Consider the following 26,108-nt stretch of genomic DNA (forward strand, 5'->3'; position numbering starts at 1 on the left):
GAAGTGCCAACATGAGTTAGATATTTAAAGTGAGTTGAATGCTGTTTAAAGTTTGCATTCAAGGTAAGATTTATAGTATTATTTGGGAAACAAAACTAGACCAAGGAGTTAGCTGTAAGTAGTGTGGATAAAGTCGATTTAGAATTTTACCTGATTACTCAGAGTATTTATGTATTTATTCAATTTAATTTTTTTATCGAGCACAGAGAGACCAACATAATGAAAAGATTAAATGATTTATATAACTATGATGAAAAAGTGTTTGCAAAACATGCTCTCAAATATTTAAAATGTGTATATGTCAGCAGGGGATAGAGGTTATTTAGGATGTTGTGAGCAGTATTAGTAAAATAGCCAGATTAAATTTAAAAAGAAAGGATTTCATCTAGCTCTCGGGGTTAATTTCTGACAGCAAAATCCTTTGGGTTTTGGAAGGTTTTGAAAAGAAGCAGCAGAAAAGTTCTCATTTCAGAAATCAAAAGTAAACTAAAGCACAGATAGAAAATTATTTGGGGAAATTATTGTCCTAAGTGTCCCTGGAATCCAGCTTTAAGAACAAAATAAATCTTTCCCATCTGTACTTTTAATAGGAAATGCTAAATTTTATGTGTTTATTTTACAAGATTCATCTTAGTATTCACATGGTGAATAGCTGTTGTTTATGAACATTTTTTACAAGATTGGAGCAGCTTTTGATTAGTGCCATGAATTAAAATCCCTKTTTTAAGCTAAAAGGAAAATTCACAGCGGAAACTAACATCTGGCTACAAATAAGAGAAATTTGGTTTTCACAGGCAGTAACCTGCCTCCATGCCTCTTGTTTACATATTAATTGCAATTTATTCTCTATTAACTGAAGATTTTAGTAGTGCTTGACTTTTAGGTTTTATTTTGATGTTTAGTGTAGAGCTTTGGAAGGATATTGGATGGGGCAAGAGCATCAAAGAGCTCTGCTTGCCTACCAGATACCCAAAATCCTTTCAACCATTGCCAACAGAGCAACGTCTGTAGGGAGGCTGTAGTTTCTAAGTAACAAAACTATTGTCCCTAAAAGATTTTGGGATGCTGAGCAATTGGTGGGAGTCAGTTCCATGCTAAGACACCTGTGTCTAGGATTCTGATGTCCCACTGCTMTCAGTCCCGGTCTCTGTTAATGTTAACAATGAACTTTCAATTGCATCTACTGAATCYTTTCCCCCAAGTTTCTGGCATTGCCAATTGTTTCTAGGTTCACTTCATGCTCCAGTTTCACATACTTCATTTTTCATTTATATTGATGTCTGAGTAATGTAATATTTATACATTTGGTCTTGGCATCCAGTGAATRCTAACGATAGTTAGATGTTCTCTCAGTCCCAGAAGAACCAGCAAAGAATTTTGTAAATTACACAYTGCTTATCACATAAAATCTCAGACAAGTATTTGGCTGTGTGTCAAATGCCTCTAGCTCACAACTGTAGAATTAAACTATGGAACATTTGGGAGTGCTCTGTTTTCTGCTTTATTGTAGACCAATATTTCCAGTTTTCTTAGCTGATAACATCATGGTCTTTATTTTATCGAGCACCTCGTAGCCACAGCCTGAAGTGACCTTTGGTAGTTGATCTTGGCTGGAGTTTGGGAAGGTTTCCTTTATACAAACTTTAGTATTATTATACAAACTTTAGTATTATTTTGTTCTTTAGATGGACGCTCTCAGAAGAAATGATGAAAAACAGGTTGATGTAAAAACAGTTGTGCTGACAAGACCACATCCACTGTTAGCACCCCCAGTCTGGTACATCCCCACCGYCACATGGGGAAGAAAAGGTCCCCATCTATGCTTGCATCAAAGATATACATATATAACTGTACAGGATAAGCCACAGTGACACTAATTTGTAAGTAAAAGTGATGAAAAGATGGTGTGAAAGATAAATGACAAAAGCAGACTTATAACAACTCCTTTGTAAWAATTACAGTTTGGTTTTCTCATTTTGTTTGCCTTTTATTTTCCACTACATTCATATCCATGAGAAAAATCCATCTAAAGATGAATGACTATTGTAKGGTGAGCTGAAGTTGAAAGAGAAACTCAAAATGGTTGAAACTGTGCCATGGTCTATTTGACATGRTGGTGTTCRGTCATAGGTTGGAATCMGTTATATCTGAGGTCYTTTCCACCCTAATTGATTCTTTGATTCTGTGATGAGTAACAGGTCTGGGGAGAATTTAGCTGAGGGTTAACCAGTCACAAACTGATTCAAGCCKTCTTCAGAGCCTTGGATCCAAATGGCCACTCCATTCTGTGGTCTGTTAATTAACTGCTRGGTTTTTTCCCATCTCTTGATTGTATTGAAGGTATAACCCCTGCTTCTCTTAATCTCCTATATATTACAGCTATCAGATCAAACTGCTGGTAAAAATGAAGTGTAAGAATATTTTGCACACAGCCTGACACACTAAAGTATCTCATCAAATGACTCACTGAATATAATATGAATTATTCCAAATGCTGGTGAAGCTGAGTCAGCTGATCCAGCAGTTTATAAATAGCACAAATACCTTTGCTGCTTTCATGCTGTCTCTAGCTATTACATTTCATTAAGATCAGATGCATGTTGCTTTTCTCTGCTATTTARATTGTTCAATCCATTAAAACACAGGAGTTAGAGAGAAAATCACAAGAACTTTCATGTTGATATTGTTGCCAGGAAACCACTTTTTATTTCAGTACATGGGACACCAGTGTCACTTTGAGTCTGATTTGCAGAAAGACAATTTCAGWGGAAGACATCAGGGATGTAAAACAAAATTAAGGAAATCCTAAACTTACATTTTAAAAAGAAAAAKAGTTATACCAGATGTTTCAGAAGCATCCTGAATGGCCTGAAAGTTTGGGGTTTTTTAATAAATCTGACKAGAATTTTGAAGGGTGTGTTTAAGATGACAGATAGGAGAGACATCTGGGTCTCTCCAGACATGTCTTAGATAGTATCCCATACCTTTTTCTGTACATGCATCATTGTTGTGCATCACCATTTAAGCAGAATGGTGAATATTTGTCTGAAATGACAAAGAATATTTCAGTCTTTCCAGAACTGTCCTCTCCTCACAGGTATCTGTACAAACTCATTTGTACCCCCACATGCCTGGAAGGGTTTCCTGGCTTAATCTAAACAGACTTTAACCATTCWATCATTTAAATAGCTTTATAGGCTACATTTCTTTTAAGAACATCTTTGTATGTAGCTTGTGAAAGAAAGTAATTATGAATTTAGAAATGGAAACTAGGACAAATTACAGTCTATAGCTATGAAGTCTAAATAATATAAGAGAAATTTCATAATTGCATTGCCTTATGTCATTTAAAACTCCTTTGACATTTTCATTTTGATCAGATCTTCCTGATAATTAAACTATACATGAAAGGAAATTGAAGCAGCACCTGTAAAATTATTGTWAAAGTAATATTTGTTCTTCATTCTTTAAGAGGAGGAGGCATTGACAACAAAGAACCACTGCAACAATAATGTTGTAACATCCCTGCACCTCATATGAGGAATTAGAGTACTCAGCTCGTGGTTGGATAAACAATGTGTAAAGTGCTCTTTTTAAATTACAGTATTTGTGAGATTCTGATTTCTTTTTCTCAACTGAATTTTTCTTAACTGTATGCATTTCTTATTTGGAGTRGATTGGATTTAAAAAAGGAATTAATTAAGATTGATATTGTACCTTAATTATATTTAAAATAGACACAGGAAAGCCATATAACTGTGGTGCAAGGAAAAAAATCTGTGCTGATAGGGGCTGAAATCGATAATTTTATATGTTTTTTTCTGCCACTCATTTGTGATGTTCTAGTCATTAAAGCTYCTGGAAGATAAATGTTATTAAGCAAATAATAAGTTTTTAGTGATCCTTTGAAACACTAAAAAGCACAAAACTTTTTAGAGTGAGTGRGAATTGCAATGAATCCTAAATAAACCTAAAAATGTTCTTAACATCAAAGCTTGCTGTCTTCACATTGGTTTTATCTCCTTCTTAAATTTCTTCTTTCTATTGCCCAYTCATGAGAAATGGAAGCCTGTTTTTCATGGATGGGTATCAGAGACAGGTTACAATCTGAGAGAATTTTATATGTTAAGGTTTTTTTCAGACATTTTGAGAAAACTGTTGTATTTCAGTTACATTTATTGAYGTGTGATTGACCCAGAGTGTTTTAAGCATAATCTAGCAGGGTGTCTTCCTTATCAAGTCACATTAAACAGTTACAAATTGTACATCAGTGTAGTTTGCAGCAGCTCAAGATGAGTAAAAATCTGATTCCACTTTTTCTTCCACCACAGCACATAATGAGCTGTTACYAAATGTCTGAGCATGTTAGGACCTGGATGGGTGTCCAACTAGATGAATGGAAACCAGATGCAATTTATTGTATAATTTATRGATATATGCATATATTTAGTATTTTTATTGAGGAGTTTTTTTTTAATAAATTATGTATGATGAACAGCTAATCGTTTTGGCAGCCTAACTAGGGGTCAGAATATCTAGTGAGTTTCTGTAATGTGGATGATTAATAGAAGTATTGATAAGAATATGCCTCTTGCTTGAACACTTGAAAAAAGATTGTTAAAGTCAGTGTGAAGTATCAGATTTACATTAGTTAAAATTCAGATTAGTTRAAATTTGACTTTGTGCTTGCTTGGTCAAGGTTACAGTGTTTCAGAGGTCTGTGATTCATTCACTATATTGTATATCATTTATTCTCCAGTTTCACAGCTGTAGAGATAACTAATATAATCTCATGTATCATTTTTGCTCCATCAGTTTTTCATGCAGTTTCTGTCAATAACAGAATGGAATCCATACCTTCATACATGCACACATTCCATTGTTTCCCAAGGTTTTCATGCAGGTCCTCCTGTTATGTAAACTTRTGTATATCCATCTGTCTTGAAGATTTCTCAGTCATAATGACTTAATAGGAAGAAAAATATTGCAAGAAAATATTTGTCTATCTGAGTTAGCTTGTCACTGTTAAGCTTAATTCATTTTGTTCTCACAGCTCCTTCTGTGCAACAGYCTCAGAGACATTTTCCTTATGCTTCAGTAGGTATAAAATTGTATATAAAAATTGTTTTTCTTATAGGCAGATACCATAGCTTTCAGCATGGCTAGTCTTAGAAAACAAAATCCAAACATCTGTGAAGAGATGCTTTACTGAGTGGGGGGCTGGTTGCTAAAAGACAACCAGTTCTGCATTAGAAGAGCTCAGTAAATGATGGTAGGTTGTAAACAAAATTGTTTTTTATGAAGAAATTATTAGTCTGGGRCACATTTATGCAGGTCATGATTTTTTTTCTCATGATTGTTGGTAGTTAAAGGGTATAGCAAACCGCATTAAATGAGTGTGAGGTCTTGTTCTGATGTTGGGGAAAAGAGATAAGGTTCTGTAGGCTGATAGGATCTGAGAGGTTACATCATCTTTGTGTATGAAGCTGCATGAARTTCCCCTGGCTGTCTCTGTCCAGATGTGATGCATGCAGTGCAAGCAGGAAGATGACAAGTTGGAGAGGAACTCGTAAGAAATATTGAAGTCAGACTTGAATCTGTTTGGTTTAGCACAATAAAAGTGAAGAGATGACTTTGTCACATTTTTCAAGTATTTCTGCAGTGTTTATAGAAACAGATACCAGGTAATAKATAGTTCTTCAGTCTTGCAGCCAAAGTATAATACAATCCCCTGGCTGCAACTGGAACCTGTTCAGATTAAACATGAAGCACAGGTTTTTAGCAATGGAGGCAAATAATGAGATACCCAGGGTTACCATGTATTAAATTTTAAAAACTAAGGTAATATTTTTTCCTAGTCARCAAGTCAAATGCCATTTAATTCAGGGATCAATGTGTTGACAAGGGTACCATGGTAACTTACAACAGTCTGACAACCTGGATATTATCCCCTCTTACCAATTAATAAGATTTAATAGGGAAGAAGCGAGGTGGCTTGTTTTGGATCACCCTAGCTCATGCAGAATGCTGCTGCTGGAAGATTCTGTTGGTACATTCCCAACAGTGACAAATGTCAACAGGCTGGAGAGGTCAGAGTTGGAGTCACCCTGAGGCAGGAGTCCTTTTTGGGTCTATCCACTGGCTGAGCCTTGTCTTATGCAGTGCTGTTGCACAGAATCGCAGGTGAATCTATTTCTGGCATCCTCCMCATCCACAGCAGATGGGGCCTTTTAATAGTTTTGGCATTCCCAGAGTTCCACTGCCGCCACAGGGACTCTACAGGGGAGGCAGTTCTGTGCATGAAGAGATGCCCTGGCTATGCTGAGGGGATTGTGTGGCTAGTGGCATTGCCAGAAGGCGCTGTGTAGGATACAGGCGTGGCCCCTGCACCCCAGCCAGCGTTTGGGAACATTGCTGCGTGACAGGAGCTGCACAGGTGCCTTTACACCCAGATCTGAGGCAGTGACTCTGTTTGGGCGTCGCATGGCACATGGGCCTGGTGCACGTGAGGTTCTGGCTGCTTAGCAACTGCATAATAGGGCTGTCCCAGAAGAACACACCGTCTGTTTGGTCTATAAATGTAAAATATACATTTTAAATCTGCACGGTACATCCTGAAGAACATTGGAGTGCTCTCTGTTTTTGTAACACCAGAGGTATTTGGTATTGTCAGAGCAGCACCTCCCCAGCACAGCAGCAGTGCCAGAGGTGTCTGTCAGACTGTGGCTGCACAATGCATTGACCCCTTCATCCCGAGAAAGCTCCCTCTGATTTTCCTCCTGTCCTTCCTGCCCTGTTTCACTCTGTAGAGAGCATTATCAGCCAGGAAATTGTTTCATTTTCACCTTAAATAAGTACCAATGATTTGAAAAATAAAAATTCACAGAGTGTATAGGAAACAAGTGTAAGTTTCAAAGCATGCACAGGCAACACGGTTCAAATATATGGTTCTTAATCTCAAATGTCTTCTTTCATAATACGTTTGCTAAGAAGCTGTAATCCACAATATCAGAATGCAAGTATAATAAGTCTTAGGGATAGATTTGCTAAAACAATTCACATTTGACTGATTTTGAAATTCCTTCCAAAAACATATTTTCAGTTCAACAATTTTTACTTGAATTAAAATGTAATCAGCTGAATGACAAACACCTTCTAGCTTTCCTCAGAGTAAATAGTTTGGTATGTTAGCTTTCCAGTTTGATCTAATGAAATGGTATGTCAGGAGTAGTAAGAAAAGGAAAATTAACATGTGGCTATGTCTGCTCTTCAGCTGGTGATTGATATCTACATTGGTAGTAAACAGGTTAAATTTAGCTCAAAATCCTCCATGAAGAACATTCTTATGCATGGGGAAAAAAAAAAAAAAACCAACAAAACCTAAATGCAAGGATTTTTTTTTAAGTGATTAGTTATCTTCATTTTTCCTGAAAAATRGGAGTCAAGGGATAAATCAGCTTGGCAATTGATAAAACATGTCACTCGGGTAAAAATAAAAGCATTCATATTCATGGCCATCCATACATTACTTTCTTCAGATAAACTCTGTGAAKGGGTGTTGTCCAAGGGTTTCTAACCACTAGGTAATCATCTTTTAAAACTGTCTCTCCCTTAAACAGTCCTGCTGTTTTGTGGACAGACTGACATATGAGCAATCAAGCCCAAAATCTCTTTCCAAGTTTTAGAGGTACTGGCAGAATGAAGCAGTCCTGATTGTTTTGCTTTCACATCTACCCAGTACAGCTTTATATACACTCTACTACCATTCAGGTTTCTGGATTTCCAGTTAGTCATTTGTCCACTGCATTCAATGTACAAAAGTCTTTGTTTTACAGTCTTCTGAAGAACACTGAGTTCTTCGTGTGGAAAGCTTTTTTGACTAATAACCTGAAATATCTGTATTTAATCCAGGCTTGCATGAAACTAAAGGAGATTTAGAGATGGAACACAACAGAGTTGAATATTAAGCTAATGCTACGGACAAAAAAAAAAGAATTAATGGGTTAAAAGATCCTTTATTGTGCAGTCCTTGAGTTGGATTCATTATGTCAGTATGACAGCTGGATTTCACTCCTTTGTTGGGGCATTGACAGACATCCCTCCCAGCACCAGCTGGTGGAGAATTGGCCACCTTGGCTGTTCACTGCTGCTTTCTCCCACCCCTCTCTTTCTGTAGCTCCCATTTATCTGCCAGCAGAGCAGGTTGTACTCAACAGCCCTCGGATGTGTTTTAGACAAAATCAGCTAAGAGCATGGAGTGAACTGTCAGTAAGGATGATGGTCCATAACAGGGCAATGATGAGGAATGGGGGTCAGGTACAACTTCCACCAGCCTTGGATTTATTCCAACTTTCCAACACTGCTGCAATGTAAAGGCTATTTTGAGAACTTCACACAAAAATAGGTCTTGCTCAGCAAGGTTGGTGAATATAGTGACAATGACATCATTAGTTCTTCTGGACAGAAAATATGCACAGAAATTCAGCATTTCCAAAGAAAACACAAAAATTTTGTACTAGGGAGGTRCTGATGTTAATGCAACACTGATATGTTAACGCAGCACTTTAATGGCACAAAGCAGCAAGTTTTAAGATCATTCTGAATGACATTTTTAATGTGGAACATCCAGCTTAAAAATCAGAACTGACAATAGCCCTGCAAATTTTTCTTTGCAGCCTGCTCAGTAATCATCTAATCTTGCCTTGTCTCTGAGGATCTCATTCTTGTGCATTCTCCATGCCTGGCTCACCCTTGATCTTCTGACACTGTGAACCATTAATAGCAGGGCTTACCCTGTTGACTTCTTTTGTAATAGTGACTACATATTCCTTTGATTTAATATAAATTTTGGTCATAATATGTGTAGTGCCCTAACAGGGAAAATGTCTGCAACACCTTGACATTGCATTGATGYAGCTTCAACCTTGGCAAAGCTGCCGTTCCTAAGCAAAGTTAGTCAAGTTCAGCTGTATCAACTGTCCACAAAACCATCAAAACTTTTTAGGAGAGTTTGACAAAATTAGTAATTTTGCAATTTTAACCTGCTATAGTGGTGTTTAGTATGAACCAGTTGGACCAAGTGTTAACTATATATACATACTATATTTTTAAAAATATGTAGTAATAATAATAATAGTAATAATAATAATAGTAATAATAATAATAATTTTAAATGATCTGCTTGGCTTTTATTTGTAGGATTAAAGACAATTATTTAAGCAATGCTGTTCTGGGCATACATGAGAGTATGACAGTTCCTTGCTGTGTTTAATCTTTGGAAGGGATTGTTGGCAAATAAATTGCTCTTTGAGGGCCCCTGCATATTGTACCTCCTTGTGACCTAGTTAGGGGCAAACTAAGATATGTCTTTCTCTCATGTCTGTGCATGAGAAATCTTGCCTGAGCATGACATTACTACTGTGTGTGTAAATGTGTATTCTTGTGCACATCTCTGGCTGCACAAGTTGCCCTCTCTACAGATGATAAGAGGAGATATAGATTGCTCCATAGAGTATCCCTATCTTATCTGCCAGTTATTATTTTCTGTAGAGGAATGTACCTCATGAATCTGCACACATAAATTAGGCTCACAGACTGACACTAGAGTCCAGAAGGAGCTTGTACTTATCAAAATTGGCTGAAGACTGACATCCATGTCCAGTCCCAGTTACGCCTGGTTGTTCTTATCCTTTGCTTTTCAGGGACACGAATGTGAGGTGTGGACCTCAGAACCTGCAGAAACTTAGTGCTTCAGAGACTCTGAGACTATGAAGTTCAGCCTTTGCACCCTGCTGCTCTGGCGTGTGAATTAACCATGTAACTGCAACCCCTTCTCCACTCAGGATCATCCTTGGCCACTAACAGCTGTAAGGGCATGTGCCCAGTGCATGCAGTTACAAGACCAGATTTAAGAAATATTGCTAGGAGTTAATTCATGAGAATCCAACCTATTCTGTAATAATGTATCCCAGCTTTTAAGAAGGAAAGGTGTCAGTGGCCTTTTGAAAGTCCATAAGTCTTTGCCAGTCAAGGCAAGAATGATGAGGAAAAAATCTCCTACCCTGCAAGTGCAGTCGTGTGTTCGTCTCTGTATCTCTTCAGCCTACACTTTTTTTGCTCYTTGCCTGTTCCTGCTGTGACTTCTSCAGGTTCAAATCAGAGTCCTTTGCCGATCAGCAGCAGGCAGAGCACTGGGCAGTACCRTTGCTAAGAGCAGCCTGTCCTGTCCCAGTTGCATGTGTGTGCCTTGACAGGGTCAGAGCGTGATTGAGGAGTGAGAGATGCACAAAAGCAGAGAAGGCTTGAAATTAAATAGTCTTTGAAGCTTTTTCTTAACTAGTCTCACTCTGGCACAGACCTCTGCCTTAGGGGGGTGATCCAGTGGAATAGCAATGACCCAAAGCTACTGATCTACCAATTGAAACATGAAGGGAGGAAAATTTATCTCAAAAATGACCATATGAGAATACCTGGGCTGCTAATAAATGTTTGTAAAAGTACTGCAGTAACATTAAAAGAATGAGGACTTTTTTTACTGTTAAAAACTGTAGCTTTTTTTCTGAATATGAAATACTGAATGCTACACAGAAACCAAAAAAATTGAAAAATCTTGGTGGGTGAGACCTTCATCTCTCCTCTCATTTATTACTAGTGCCAATGGAGTAGCAGTCCTAATTAAAAAGAACTTGCCCTTTCAAACAGAGAAGCTGAATTCTGATCCAAGTGGCCTTGTAAAAAAGAAATTGGTGAATGAAGTCATTATTCTAATTAGCGTTTATGCTCCTAATGTTAACAATGTACTTGTAAAAGGAACCAGTAGCGTAGACATTACTTTTTAAACCATCTAATGGTCTGGCGTGGGTACTGATTTTAATTGCCCTTTGGTTATCTGTTTAGACAGATCTGCCAGGGATAATTGCATTGTAAATCAGATATCTCCAGAAATTCACTAATGAGCTAATGAACGATAGTTATTTGTGAGATGAAGCTGATAATGCTTATTTAGACAAGTAGTGTACTTAAGTGTTCGTGTTCCATATGGAGAGATGTGGCCATTCAACAGTAACTAGGTAACAATGTCTTAGCTGCTACTCAAKCTACTCCATAGTTTTATCTTCCATTTTCCAGCCCAGTCCCTGTGCTTTACACTCCTAAGCTATTTCTGTGATCTGTAATTCACAGAACTGTAGTTTGGAGCCCTGCATTTCTATTTGACTTTGTTTATATATTTCTTGTCTCCCTTAGCATAAATCATAATGACAGCCTAATTGGTTTTTATTTCTGAAGCAGTTTGAAATGTGAAGTCTTGCGTAAGTGTTCAAGGTTGTTATTACTTTGTGAATCTTCCCAACCATTTTCTGTCCAGAATGAAAATTAAGAGAAATTATTTGGCATTTACAAGAGTAAATATAGTGAATCTTGTCATAAGTGATCACTTAAAGATCACAAAAAAAACCCCCATTTTTTAAATGCTTGAACTTTGTATTTCCTTCATAACAAAGTAAATCCATTAGCTTCAGTGGAAGTATTTGATTCAACGTGACACAAAAGGCAAATCAGATTTTTGATATCTGTGAGAGGGTAGTTTCATGGTGGAAAAAGGTTGTGGAAAACACAGGTCTTCTCTGATGGTTTAMCTATGATTAAAGCACTGGGGCATTTGATAAACCACAATTTGAGCTTATGATGTGTTTCTTTCACAGGAGGGATGTGCATAATTGTACCAGTCTTTTGCAGATTGGAAGATTCCTTCAGTCACAGATCCATAGTTTACCTAAATCWTTTACATACACCAAGCTGATTTTTCTTTTTCCATACAGCACTAACCCTTTAACTTTTTTATAGGACCAGGCCAGTGCTTAGCATTACCWGAGGATTTTATTAGGTGCAGTTTTCAAAAAATAAAGTCAAAACAAGACAGATGCATTTAATTTCCTTTGTTGCTTTCACTGGCTCACAGGGCAGAGTCAAGAAGTATCCATGACAAAACAGAAAAGTTTTTTTACCTCAGAATGGGATTTTAGGATCAGAAATGAAGCAGGCAGGCAGGCAAAACAAGGACAGCCAACAAAAGGTAGCCTGGGGCAACACAGTGTGTCAATGAGAAAGAGAGATAAGAAACACTTGGACAGTTGTGCATGTTGGCTTCAATCTGTAATGACTGTGCAGACCACGCATCAAAAACATTTGGCTGTCCTTGACAGAGAATGAAAAGAGCACAGATTTTTCCCCCACAGTCAACCTGGTGAATAGCAATTCATTTTCTTTACTTCTGTTTTTAATTATTTGTCTAATGGCCTTCAGGCAGTTATTAGATATCATCTTTGAGAGACAAAGTGAAAACTCTTCATCTTTTTGCAACTGCTTTTTCTGCTGTTGGTCAGACAAATCTACAACTCTTACTGTTGTAAACAACATTTCTGTTGTATCTTTCTAGTGTAAATTCAGGRCAACATTGCCACCATCAACTCCAATAACACTTAATTCAGTCAGCACTGGCAGCTGCTGCATTTCTGCCATTCTGTGTGTGCAGAAATCTCCATGACCTTGGGACCAAATTGTCCATTGGTGCCCAAATTCTGTCACAGTCGATAAATGAGTGGAAAGCACCTGCATTTACCCTACTTCCCCAGCAGTCCTGTCCACACCACAGAATGTGTAATATGTGTTGGCTAAATGGCAGAATGCCCAGGCTCTCATGGTGATGATGACACTTTCGTTGCAACTCTGGCCACTTTCTTAGTTGCTTCATGTCCAAAGAAAAGAATCAGTGGAAGGTCAGAGTTTATCTAATGCCTCACCTTGCACTCCCAGTGAGTGCCTTAGCTCCTGAGTGAAGGTGACCCTATATTCCTTCTTTTGGGAGAATGACACTTTGATTATAATTTGGAGGAGGCTGAAGAAAAGCAAGCCTGATGTGGCCTGATTATGTAGCTTAGGAGCAAGAATTAGGAGAAAGGCTCATCAAGTGTGATCAAGCTTATTTATTAAAAACTGCAGAAGWCTTTCTTTCCCTTTTTCTTTCCTACTAACATGTGATAAACTCGGCCCAGGCAACATCAATTATTTTGTTATGCAATATCTATTAGTTTGWTCCCAATCTGAAATTTTCTGAATGATTCAAAAATAATTAGTTTTTAAACCTTCTTGTTTCTTCCTGGCTGAATGTTGTGTTATAAAACTGGTAGGTTGTGTGGTTTTATGCTAGGTTCTTGGGACTGTGGATTGCCTCATCATATATCTTTATGTTGTAACTGAGCTCTGGAGGAGCTAAAATGTCTTGTTATAGCACAGGATCTCATTGGCAGTAAAGTTATGGGTTAAAACTCATATGAGAAAGGTAAAGCTCTATTTCTCAGTCATCTCAGGAGCAAGTTGTAGACAGAAAATTGAGGGAAAAATACCACATTAGAAAGGGTAATCCTACTGGCTCTAAGGAAAATAGGGAACACAGAGCCTCCATTAAGTGTTAGTTAGGGCTTAGTATTTAGGATTTATAATGCTAAATTACCTTAAAAGACCCTGATGATTTGCACTAATATGGCAAAACAACATTCTGTTGATGAAAACAGAATTTATGCAGTTTTTTTCTCTGGGGTTCTTTTTGGAAGCTTGTTGGTTTATTTTTTTGTACCTGGAATTACTGTGAGTCTCCAAGAAGCATTTTTATTTATTCTGACAACTCCTTAAGGGAAGACCAATAGGGAACATCTGATATATTCATGTTTCACAAGATGACTATCCAGGACAATCCACGGGTGCCTTTTTAGGCACAAAAGGAAAGGATTCCCTACATACCTCTCCAATTGGCAAGATAACTTTCTCTGGTAGCAGCTTGAATAAATGAATACAAAAACTGATTGACTACAGGGATCTCTTTTTTTCCTCAAGTTTGAAGAAAATGTCAGATGAAATTAACAGTCTAGAGTGGCTTCATGAGGTTGTCAAGGCAGTTGGAGACAGATTTCCAACTATAACACAGAGAAAATGCCACTCTGAAAATGTGTAAGGTGTCTATAAACACAGCTTTTCAAATAAGCCTAAAGTCCTAAGAAGAAAAYRAAAAAGGAAACGCAGTACTGATCAAACCAGGGGTGGGGSCATTATGTCAGGCAAAAGACAGATCAGACAATTCTCAGGACTGTAAGACCTCGGCAGTATCATTTTCTTAGTAAACTTCACCTGGCTCCTGCTTTCCTACACATGGCATTTTTAGATAGATCTGTAGCAACTATGGATTGATTTAACATATGGGTAATCTCTCAAAAACTTCTGGTGTAGTGACTCTGTGTTCTTGAAATTCATTCCCATTTTTCACCCAAAAYTTCATCTGAAAAAATTAGCTTATCCTTTCCTTCACACCGCCTTATTACAGAAATATAGTTAATTTGTATAACTGACATACATTTTATTTTTATTATAGGAAGCTTATAATTTTACTTGCTTTTGTTAGAACATCTTTTATTTCTGTAATTTTTTTTTTCCTTAAAAAAGTCTGTGCCAATGCTCTGTGCAATAAAGTTCTTAACCACATAATTTAAGATGAGCACTGCATGTCATTCTATTCCTTTAGTTCAGTTAGTGATTCTGGCATTTCTTACTATTTAGCAGAAGGAAGGTACTACTATAAAGTAAATGTCTGCAGTAATGCCACTATCTCTCTAGAAASGATATAATTTGCAACAAAATGGTTCCTTGATTTGCATTAATCAATAATAAATTTCATCTAATGTGATAACTTCTCCTTGACTTATATATTTTCTCTTTTGTAATCCTTCTGAAGCTTCAGAAACATTAATTTCTGTGGCCCAGACTGAACTTGATAAAATTTTGTCTAGAAAATGTTCTTAGTCTTTTCTCATCTTTCCAGATAATTTGTAAGGGTGTAAAACCATGTAGGCACTACTGTCAAAAGGGAGGGACTCTGCTGCAAGCTGTTCTCTAATATGTCAAAGGATTTTTTATTTCTACAAGAATCTTAGCTATATTATATATAAAATATGCAAGGGGAAGCAGAAAATCTTACAGTTTGCTTAGCATAAACCTATAAATGAAGGCAGAAAGCAGTAGCATGATTTAGTGTGTTGGGACCTTYGTCATTAAAGGTCTGAATAATGTCCTCTATCATTAGTAAGCTTAAAGGTGTCTGGACCTTCTTGTAAAGTTAACAACCAAAACACAAGTATGCCTCCGGAGGTCAATTAATCCCATCTATCACTACTGGGGCAGATTGGGAGAGTTCATTAATTTAGACAGTGGACTTCTAATCAGGAGAAGTGAAATTAGCTAAAAACCCACTCTCTGTCACTTAGGGATTATGCACATTTAGGAACATAAGTGATTATTCAAGGGCTATACCAAGCAACAGGCAGCTCACAATAAAAACAAGTGAGGTGGGAAGAAGTATCTTGGTAGCTGTGTTTAGCTGCATCAAAGCACACACTGTTTGGGAATTGAGCCATGTCTCTTTTGTGGGAATGGAGAGGTTTCAGATTGTACTACTKCTTTCTAGAAGATAACACCAGATGACAGAATTGCTTTAGAGTGCAAAACACTATAAAACAGTTACTAATGTGTTTATTAATCTGTATTGTTGCATAGTGTTGTTCCAATAACCTGCATTCATATTTCTGTGATTCTTGCTTGTGAAATCCAAATTCCATTTTATATTAATTACTCAGTCCTGTCCCTTCACCCATGATTTTCCTTAAGTATGTAAGAGTAGCCTTTTAGAGAGGTCTGTCTAAATATTTTACTACTAGTACACTGTGCTCAGTGTAAGATCAAATTATGAAAGTTAAAGGTCATTTCATATTTGGTAGTGGTTGGGAGATTGTGTGATGGTGTGCAGTGCGTGCAGCACACTGCTGTGTCTGATAAGCAGTCCTTTCTCTTCTAGGCTGTTATCTAAGACTGATGTGTTCTGCTTCTMAGAGAGAAATTCAAACTTGAAGAATATTTGGGAGAAATAAGGTCAAGACCTTAATCTTTGAGGGATCTTAAAGCAAGATAGTACCCTCTCTGCAGCCACCTGCACCTGGATTTAATACAGGATGGTTTATAGTTACTTTATCTGAAAGGTATTTACACCTTCAACCCATGGGATTCCCACATCTGACAGGAGAACTGTTATTTCCCAGCTGTGAGAGATTTAGTGCTCAAGAGGATTGTATCTGTTCACATGATTTGGTCTTGGTAGAAATTAAAGGGATGATGAAAACAGTCCAGGCAGTACCTGATTTTGTAAAGGTGAAATAGTTCTTTCTGCTTCCTTCTTGTCTTACACAGGGRTTTAGGGATTAGTCTTGCACATGTGCCTAAATTTGTAGATGGGCAAACAGCTAARTGATTAATTAGCAAAATCTAAGGAACGCAGAGTATTTATAGGATAAAGCCATCCTAGTACTTAAAAAGTGGGAGAAAAATATTTCAATTAGAAGGAAAAGCAGCTATGTAAAATGGAACTACAGAAAAAGTGATGAAGAAAACTCAAAAGTCTGAACTCTCTGAAATACACTAAAGTGTGAAGTGATATCTCTGAAGAAAATCTATTTTTAAAATGAGAACTAACTTATGCCTTAATAAAGTCTTCAGAATTTCTGAAAATCAGGATTGTTTTAGACCTTCCCTTACGCATATCTGGTGCACTCTATCACCACCTTAATGTTACAAAAAATCATTTGCTACTGATATTTATCTTGAAAAATACCAATTAAGAAATAAAAACCAAATTCATATATCCTTACTTATACAGTCTTTCACTGACTCTATCAAAAAGAGATGTCCTTTTGGGGGCAGTTRGCATCCAACAGTAAGGGAACAGCAGTTTTGTCTTGCTGGAAGGTTTGACAGCCCGTCTTGTCTCCATTGCTGTGTTTGTGAATTTAGAAACTTCCTCTGCTATTGCATTCATTGGGGGCCAGAACACTCTTGGGCAACAATCCACTGCTATAATTAGTGTTTTAATTTTAATGTAGATGAATAGACAATCCTGAAGCCAGTTATTAAAATGTCATTACTTGACACAGAAGTTAGCATATTTGCCTAATGTCGGTTAGCAGAAGCTGCAGAGACCAACCCAAATGAGAATTCTGCCTGGGGAAGAGGCACAGCAACAGAAGGCATCAAAAATTCCCCTGCCTCTGGGAAACAGCTGGACAGCCCTGACAGAAAATGATCATTGTTGGGAATGCACAGGCAATAACTCTGACCCCCCCATTCTAGCAGAATCCTGGGATGTCCAGAAAGTATTTCTTTCAYGTAACTTGATTTATAGCTAAAGCCCAGTGCAGTTAGGACACAGCAAAGGGAGAAAAAACAGACTTTGTAACAAGTAGCCCTGGAGATGTCTGTATCCAACGAGTGTGATATTAGTTCTGTACATCATGTGTAACTCATTCAGACAGCATTCCCAAAGTAAATAAATTTTGATTCAGATTTTTAATTCAGATTTTAATGTAACAGCAAGGCTCATGGAACTAAGAAATCTGAATTCAAAGGCTTACTTAAAAAAAGAAGAGCAAAGATATCTCTGGGACCTTCAGTCTGTAGCTAAAATAAACTAAAAACAGCCACAAAGAGAAACTGAAAGTAGCTGCAAAGATCATCACAAAAACATAACTTTTCTTGTGAATATTTCAGGGAACACAATAGAAGTTAAAAGCTGTTGTTGAAAAACATAATAATAAATCTATATTTAATACACTTTTTTCTCTAAATTCTGAGAGATCTGAACTACTACTACTGCTTTCCTATTTTTTTGCCATTTTAATTAATTAATTAAGTTCATGACTAAAAATAATACCAATGTAAATCGAATATCTAAAGGCTTCGGAAGACTTCATTTTTTAATTCCACTTTCTTTGGCGTCACACTAAGAATTCTGCAACTTTAATCCATCAAGCAGCTTTGCAAAACCATCATGAAAATGTATGAACCCAAGAACAAAATCTAMTCACCCAACCTTACAGCAATGATTAAAAAAAGCCCTAATTATAGTATAGTCACCCGTCAAAATAAATTACTTACTTAGGGTGAGTGGGTGAAAAGAAGTTTGCTAGACTTTGTTAAGGAGGTGGTAATTGTCTTGGATTTTGTTAAAATACATCACTAAYTATATTTTAACAAAGTCTATGTACTGTTTTCCTCTTTAGGAACATTATGAGATGGTTGTAAGAATACTGAGAAAGGGATTTTTCAGGTTTAGAATATTCTGTGTTTGTGTATTTTTAYTGCAGAACAAAACAGAAATACAAAAAATTGCTCTAATTTACATATACAGATGATCAGAAATGTTAGAATAATGTGATTTCATAAGATGGAAATTGATTTGACATACTTCTATGGCAAAGTGATGTGTGAGCACAGAGAAGTGAGAGCGTGGTGATACCACGTGCTCGGTTCATGGAGGTCCACAGGACTTGCATTTAAGAATTCCACCCTGTCTTTGGTTTTCATTGCATGCAATGGAACATGAATGCTCGGGAAAGTGGTGGMATCACCATCCCTGAAAGTGTTCAAAAAACTTGTCATTATGGCACTTGGGGACATGGTTCTGTGGTGAACATGGTTGTGTTAACAGTTGCATTGATGATCTTAGAGGTCTTYCCCWGTCTTAACAATTCCATTATTCAAATACTAAATCCTTCAAAGAAGATTTMTGCAACCTATATTCCTGTTGGCCTAGAAAACTTGGCACAAAATTTGAAAGACTGCCAACCACATATGAGCTTACCCTGCTGGTTATACCGCCAGTGACAGTTTAGGGCCTGCCCTAAACAATACCAAAATCATAAACTTGTTTTCTTGCTGTCTTCTGAAGGTTTACAGAAACCTACACTTAAACTTACATCCAGAGAATGCACAGGGCGTGGACTCCATACTGCAGCAGGCTTGAGCCTGATATCCCAGGGCTTGCAGGCTGGGTTTCTATAGATGTAGACATTTTTTAAGGCATTTCCTGGAAGATGATTGCTGTACTTTTTTTAATACCAATTAAACACTTCCAACAGTTAAGCACCTAAAGCTAGATAGGGTGAATACAGGTCACAATAGTTCATTTGCAGACTCCAGAGCAGGTTAAGATAAAACATAAATACCTTGTTATGAAAAGATCATTGATTTTTATAGAATCATGGAATAGTTTGAGTTGGAAGGGGCCTTGAATGGTTGTGAAGTCTAAACCCCATTGAATGAGTAGAGACATCTTCAGCTGGATATGGTTCTTCAGAGCCTTGTCCAAGYTGACTTCGAATGTTTCAAAGGGTGGGAAATCCATTACTTCTCTGGAAAACTTCTTCCAGTGTTTCACCATCCTTATAGTAAAAAAAAAAATCTTCCTTATTATTGAGTCTGAATCTACTATCTTTTACTTTGAAACCATTATCTCTTGTCCTGTTTCAACAGGTCTTTCTAAAATGTCATCCTTATAAGCCCCCTTTGGGTACTGAAGGGCCACAATAAGGTCTCCCTGGAGTCCTCTCTTCTGCAGGGTGAACCGCCACAACTCTCACCCTGTCCTCATAAGAATGGTGCATCATTTTGTATCTCTTCTCTTGCTCCAACAGGTCCATGTCTCTCCTGTGCCATGAATCCCAATGCTGGATGCAGCGCTGGTGGTGGGGTGTCATGAGAACAGAGCAGAGAGGCAGAATCCCCTCCCTCACCCTGCTGCCCACATTCCTTCGGGTGCAGCTCAGGATGCCATTGGTTTTCTGAGCTGCAAATGCACATGGCCAGGTCATGTCCAGATTTTCCCCCACCAGCAGCCCCAAGTCCTTCTCAGTGGGGCTGCTCTCCATCTGTTCATCCCCAGCCTGTGTTGACACTGGGAGTTGCCCCTCCCCAGGTGCAGCACCTTGCACTTGGTCTTTTTAAACCTCACGAGATTCCCATGGGGTCCCTTCTGGAGGTCCAGGGACCTTGCCAGGTCCCTTTGGATGGCATCCTGTTCTTCAGGGGAATCAGCTAAACCACTCAGCTTGGTGTCATCTGAAAACTTGCTGAGAGTGCACAGAATCCCACTGGTGATGTCACTGACCAAGATACTAAACACTGTTTTTCCCAGTATGGATCCCTCAGGGACACCACTTGTCACCAGTCTTCATCTGGATACTGATTATAAACAGACATAAATTATGAACAGATGCTTCTTAGCAGTAAGCTAAGTATGCAGGAAGCTTCTAGTCATAAATAAATGCAGCCATCTTCTTTTAATCAAATAAAATATTCATATTTGTTCATGTTATTATTTTATTTAAAATTAAACTAATTTCTGCCTACCTAAAACTTTCTATACCATTGTAATATATTACTTTTCCATATGTTTTTGTTTGTGAACTGGTAAAAATTTCAAATGTCACTCAAATCTAGGCAACAATTAAGCTTCAGAGTACTTTGCCTTATTTTAYAATCAATAGTGAGTGATCACAACAGCAAATATGTAGAGGTTTAGCATTCATCATAATATCTGCAGTTATTGTTCTCATAACTGAAAAATAAGGTTTGTCTTTGATTTCCTAGAGTTGTGGCTGACTCACACAATTTTGACTGATACTTCAGCAATTCAAAGTTGTATAAACAGTAAAGACAGATCGATCTAAATGAGGATGCTGAATAAGCAGAGGCAGATGTGTATTTGTAGCTGGGTATTATTTCATCCCACTCTAAAAATAAGTGYGAAAAGGAATGTGTCTCTGCTCTGGGCTCTGARTATGAGTCACGCCATAGTTGGAAGTATTCATCCTAAAATCTTCTGGTTCTGGCACACCTCTTGTTTTCTGCCTGATTGTACATTTTTTACTATAATTTCCTAATTCCTCAGCACCATTTTAACTTTTCGTAACACTAACATTTTTAAACTAGRGCTTTTCATTTCTTAGATGAGATCAGCAGAGCTTCAGGAGCGAAGGAATGAGCATTGACCCCGTTCCTCCACGGCCTGATGGCGCAGGCTGGCCCGGCCCAGGAACCACAGGAGCATGGCGGCTCCACAGCCTGGGGTGCAGGCCTGGCACAGAGCCCTTCCTGTCCCTTCTCTGTCCAGAAGGGTGGCAAGTGGGAATGTCCACTCTGGGCTGCATTTTGGCTCTTTCCTCACAGRAAAGGAGAGGGACTGGGAAGGCCAGGCAGAGGRAAATGCCTGTRGGTCAGGCCCTGCAGAGGAGCACARAKTGRAGCRSRAACATGGGAGACACATTTGTAWCTGTGCTCAGGAACTGGGGCCTCTTGGTGTTGAGCACATCACTGCGGGCACTGTCAGTAGGTCTGGGTCTTTTTATCATTTCAGCATGATGATTTTCCTGCTTCTTTACTACCACCCAAATGCTCAGTCTTTTTTTCTTCCACAAGGGCTTACCTTTTCTCAGGAAACAAGTTAGGATATTGCTTCATCATCAAACACATCAATAAAATAAGTCTTACCACTTCCCGACCTAGGTGAGCTAAGGTTAAGGGGAAAAAAAAAAGAAAGCTGTTTTGTCCTCCTTATTTCCCCATTTTTTCTGCTTTGTTTGACTTTCTGACTTCCTGATCCGGTGTCTGTTATCAGCACAAACCTACCCAGTAATTCATCTGGCTTCCTTGCAGAATCAGGGCACTGATCGCAGTTCATACAGCTCAGGGGTGGCAAGGGACACTCAGTGATTGTCACCGTGCCATGGCCCCTGAGCCGCCTCAGCAGCTCTGTCCCACAGGTTAGCCAGGCCCTGCTCATGTTGAGCTGCCCCAGAAGCAGCTGGGAGCTCCGGAGCCATCGGGGGCACAGCCACGTTSATTCAGCAGCGGTGCTTTCTCTGCACCGCCCGTCTGCATGGAGCCCTGATCCAGGCCCGGCACAAAGAACCTCACTGAGGCCTAAACCGACCTCTTGAATCTGTGCAGGGGTGGCAGGCGAGTACACACACATTTTTTTGGGAATATCAAGGATGCACCTGAGTAATAGAGCAGCTGCCCTTAGCCAAATCAAAGGAGACTGTCTCTACAACTGCCCCTTGGTAGATGTTAAGGCACAAAATATAACAGCAGGGAAGGCTGTTGTATTTTGAATGCAGAGTTACATTCTGCGCTGCACCAATTGGGTTGTATGGAACTCGGTTCAGAATTTCTACCTTTACATTTAATAGGCTTTCATGGTCTTTTTTTTTTCTATGACTTTGTATAATTGCTTTTTGACTGCCATTTATGATACTGGCAGCATCTGACAGTGAATGCCGTTATTCTCTTATGCTGTGTGAAAAAAACCCACTTCTTTTGCTTGTTTTAAACCTGCTAATTTCACTGGGCTTCCTCTTGTTCTCATGAAGTGGGAAGCCAAGCATCCATTCATTGATTTTCTAGGCACTTTCCCAGGGTTCTCCTGTTTTTATACATATCTGCCATATTCCCCTTCAGTTGTCCCATTTCCAAGCTGAAACCTCAAAATCAATTTAAGCAGTTCCAAGCTTTAATTGCCCTTCTTTAGTTCCCTCATGTAATTTTTGAGAGGCAAGTACCAGAACAGCAGGCCGTATACAAAAGAGGGGGTACTATGTGGTTTTGTATAGTGCTATAAAGGTGTTGTCTGTTTTGTGCTCGGTTCATTTAAAAAAAAAAATCCTAACTGCTAGTTTTTCTGACTGCCAGTGAGCATGGGATTTATGTTTTCTGTTAGTAGGCTTTTTTTTATTTTTAAATAATCTTTTTAAAGATAACAACAACTGAAATTATTTATTTAGTATTCCTTTTATACCTACAARAAAGTGAATTTCAGTATCTTGTGATTAGTGTTTCAACAATAACCTATTGAACGAGCCCTGGCCTTGCTCAGGCAAGATGAAAAAGAGATCAGAGATTTTCCAAAATTCATGGCAACAMAGTTATGGTTTTTAAGCATTTAGTGTCTATATTATGCCTAGGTTTTATGAGAGGGTCTCTCATCAACTCTAATATTCTAAGTAAGGAATTACAAGACACTGAAAATCTCTTCTTGATAAAAGATAATGTTTAATTGATTCTACTTTCCTGTAAGGGAGCATTGCTCCTTGAAATGGCTGGGTCTCTCATCCTGTACATTTTTTTTCCATGGGGATTTAACTAATTTTTTTAATGACACCCTGATTGTATCAATGTGTGTATCATTTCTTTTTTTCATTTGCACTTTTTATGGATATTTTTGAACTAAAGATATAGATTGATAGGTAGGTAGCAATTAATAACGTAAAACTCACTTTTAAATCAATGGCTCTAAAGTGTTACAGAAGCTGGAAATTATACAGCATTTCCAGTTTGAAACTAAATGAGTTAAATCCTCTTTGACTCCTGATCTTACAAGTGCATTTTCTCTCTAATATTTTTATATATGTGATATTCACTGATTTTTTTTAATGAATTTTACCTCTGTCTCTTACTAATGCATACAGTCAGTCAAAGTGAAGTAGTGCCTAATATTTTAAAATAACATGAGTGACCTTCAGTTTAAACACCTCATCTACTATTCAGGATTTTAGCATTTCTGCTAATTACTAGTGCACTCAATTTTGTGTGAGAAGGACAAAACTAAGAAAAGGGAAAAAAGCCAAGGTACTGTACTTTTGTTTTCACAGTTTGTGTCACACTGGTACTATATCCCTGGGATAGGTCTGCTGGTATTTATGGAATCAGTGGAAATCAGTGCATATTTGACAAGTTTTGTGAAGCTTGTGGCCTCTGAGGCACTCATTGAGACTGGTAAAATGGCTTAGGCCGGGGAGTTCTTTAAATTGAGGAATCCTTTTTCAAAATATGTGATATTTCACACATGAAATCTCACCAATAAAGGTAACACAATCTTAGAGCAGTACAAAAGCAGATTTCCAACTGAGAGCTGTTAGTTTTCAGACACCCTCAAAATARCCTGTACTGTCAGCTCTTAGAACTTTGACTGCGACCAGATCTGATCTTGACATTTTTTAGAGGTACAGTTTTGTGACTGAATCAACGTAAATTTCCTTTTTCCCCCTTAGACCCCACATCCTGCTCCCRTTTTAACTCTGGCAGTCAGGGAGAGCTCCCACAAATCATCCCTACAGAGGCACAATTCATTGTCCTGCTGGGGCTCTGTGTTAAATCTGCTGCCATTTCCTAAAATCCAAAGAAAATCGGCAGTGAGTCAGTGCCTCATTCAGACATCCCTAAGCCCAGASTGAATATGAGTGTCATGTAACACAATACATTTTTCCTTCATATTAAAATTACAGAAACATTTGTTATTAATATTGTTTTGCCAAACTGCTGTGAAAAATTCATAGAGTATTCAGTAGCTGCAAGGATGTTCAGTTATTTACATGGACTAAGGTGGTCATGTACAACATTGCAATTCCTTGGAAACACACAGGAGTACTGCAAAATGTACTTTTTGATGGTTTTTTTAGTCTGCCTGCAAAATGTATTTTTACTGTGCCTGCAAAATGTATTTTATGATGGTTTACTGTGCACTGTATAATATATGCTTTTATTTTTTTGTCATGCCTATATGTGGTTACAATAATTTTGTCAGTTGCTACTGCTATTTGATAGTACAGAAGTCCTAAATAGCAGGATAAAAAAAATTTTGAATGGTCATAAGGTCTACAAATATTACATCAGCTTGATATCCTTACACAGGCGCTTTTTTTTTTTTTCCTTGAAAAGTTACTCAGACCTGCACAGTGTTTTAGTTTCCCATAATAAATGCTGTAAATCCACTTGTAGAACATCATGTTAATTGCCCTTCAATGCAGCTTGCAGATGAAAAGAGATAACTGCATAAATAGCATGTTTTCATCTTTATGTCTTATATTACTATTYATGTTTCTTTCTAGAAAGACTCTTTTTTAAAAAATACTATTTAAATGTGTTACTGTTCTATTTTTAACCTTGTTTTTAATGAGAAATTTGTGGTCTCAGTAAAACACCAATTTTGAGGTCAGATGTGCAAGAAATGCAAACATAGAAATATTGATAGATAAGAAGGGACCATGGTCCATCTAATCTAATAATCCTTCTGACAGAAAGTAGATGGCTCAGAGGAAGTTGCCAAAAATTTCATGAGAGACAAAGAGAGGGTAATCTGTCATCCACCTTAAGTCTTCTCAGAATTCCTTAGTACTTTGACATAATGTTAAGCCCTACAGCATAAGTTTTCAACTTTCTTTGAAAATATATTAGCATTAACTATTAAAAATTTTGAGTCAGTGAATAGCAAAAATTTGACAAATATGAAAAACAAGATGGTGCAAGTGTTACTGAAAACTGCAAATCTGAATCTCTGGATGATTGTTTACTTCCTAAGCAGATGAAATAATTCGAGGGACTGAAAATGACACGAGTAATCAGTATTCTTATCATCATTTTGATCCTTAAGAAACCCTTGTTTCATGGCATAAATGTTGCAAAACTAATTTGTCCTAACTAATGTTTTGAAACAATAGAACACCTCTGATATGCTACATATTTGTCAGGTGTTTGGAGAAGAGGAATGTAAACTTAACCTATTATAGTTTCAGAAATTGTTAATAAGATACATGGTTGTGAGAATAATTTGATCACTGGTTCTACCATCAAGAAAATTAATTACCATTTCATGAAAGGTAAATATTCCATTTCAAAGAAAACATTTTGAACATATATTAGCTGACGAGCCAGGTCCTACTTCATGCATCCATTAATCTGAGACAAAAGAAGCAGCAGCAGTTGAGTATTTCTGCAATCTCATGTGTTTTTCTTTTCTTTCCAGACAACTATTACGGCACTCCGAAGCCTCCAGCGGAACCGGCTCCGTTGCTGTTAAATGTGACAGACCAGATCCTCCCAGGTGCCACTCCCGGGGCTGAAGGCAAACGTAAAAGGAATAAGTCTGTGAGCAATATGGAGAAGACAGGCATTGAACCACCAGAGGAGGAAGAGGAAGAAAGACCTGTGGTCAATGGAAATGACGTGACAGTAACACCAGGTCTGTTCTTCCTTCTTACTTTGCAGTGAGTTTCTGTTATTCAGAGTCCTCAGTTACCTCCTTCTGCAGTGAGAATATGCATGTTCAGGTAAGGAAGTTCTTGCAAGAGTGAAAGCCAGGAATCCTGAATATTAGAATTTCTCTGAAGCCTAAAAAAAATTAC

The 26,108-nt window shown here is 37.8% G+C and overlaps 1 protein-coding gene across 3 annotated transcripts in view; it reads left to right on the forward strand.

The window, feature by feature from the left end:
• The window catches only part of MAGI2 (membrane associated guanylate kinase, WW and PDZ domain containing 2), a 691,018-nt gene that overhangs the window by 428,590 nt on the left and 236,320 nt on the right, over positions 1 to 26,108 (forward strand). For all 3 annotated transcript variants that reach the window (XM_057364469.1, XM_057364467.1, XM_057364468.1), the window contains one exon: positions 25,730 to 25,945. In XM_057364469.1, the coding sequence (XP_057220452.1) occupies positions 25,730 to 25,945 (216 nt within the window). The remainder of the gene's footprint in view (positions 1 to 25,729; positions 25,946 to 26,108) is intronic.

Source organism: Malurus melanocephalus, unplaced genomic scaffold, assembly GCF_030028575.1.
Source record: "Malurus melanocephalus ecotype Western Australia unplaced genomic scaffold, MMel_1.1 scaffold_39, whole genome shotgun sequence".
In the NCBI taxonomy this organism is placed as follows: domain Eukaryota; kingdom Metazoa; phylum Chordata; class Aves; order Passeriformes; family Maluridae; genus Malurus; species Malurus melanocephalus.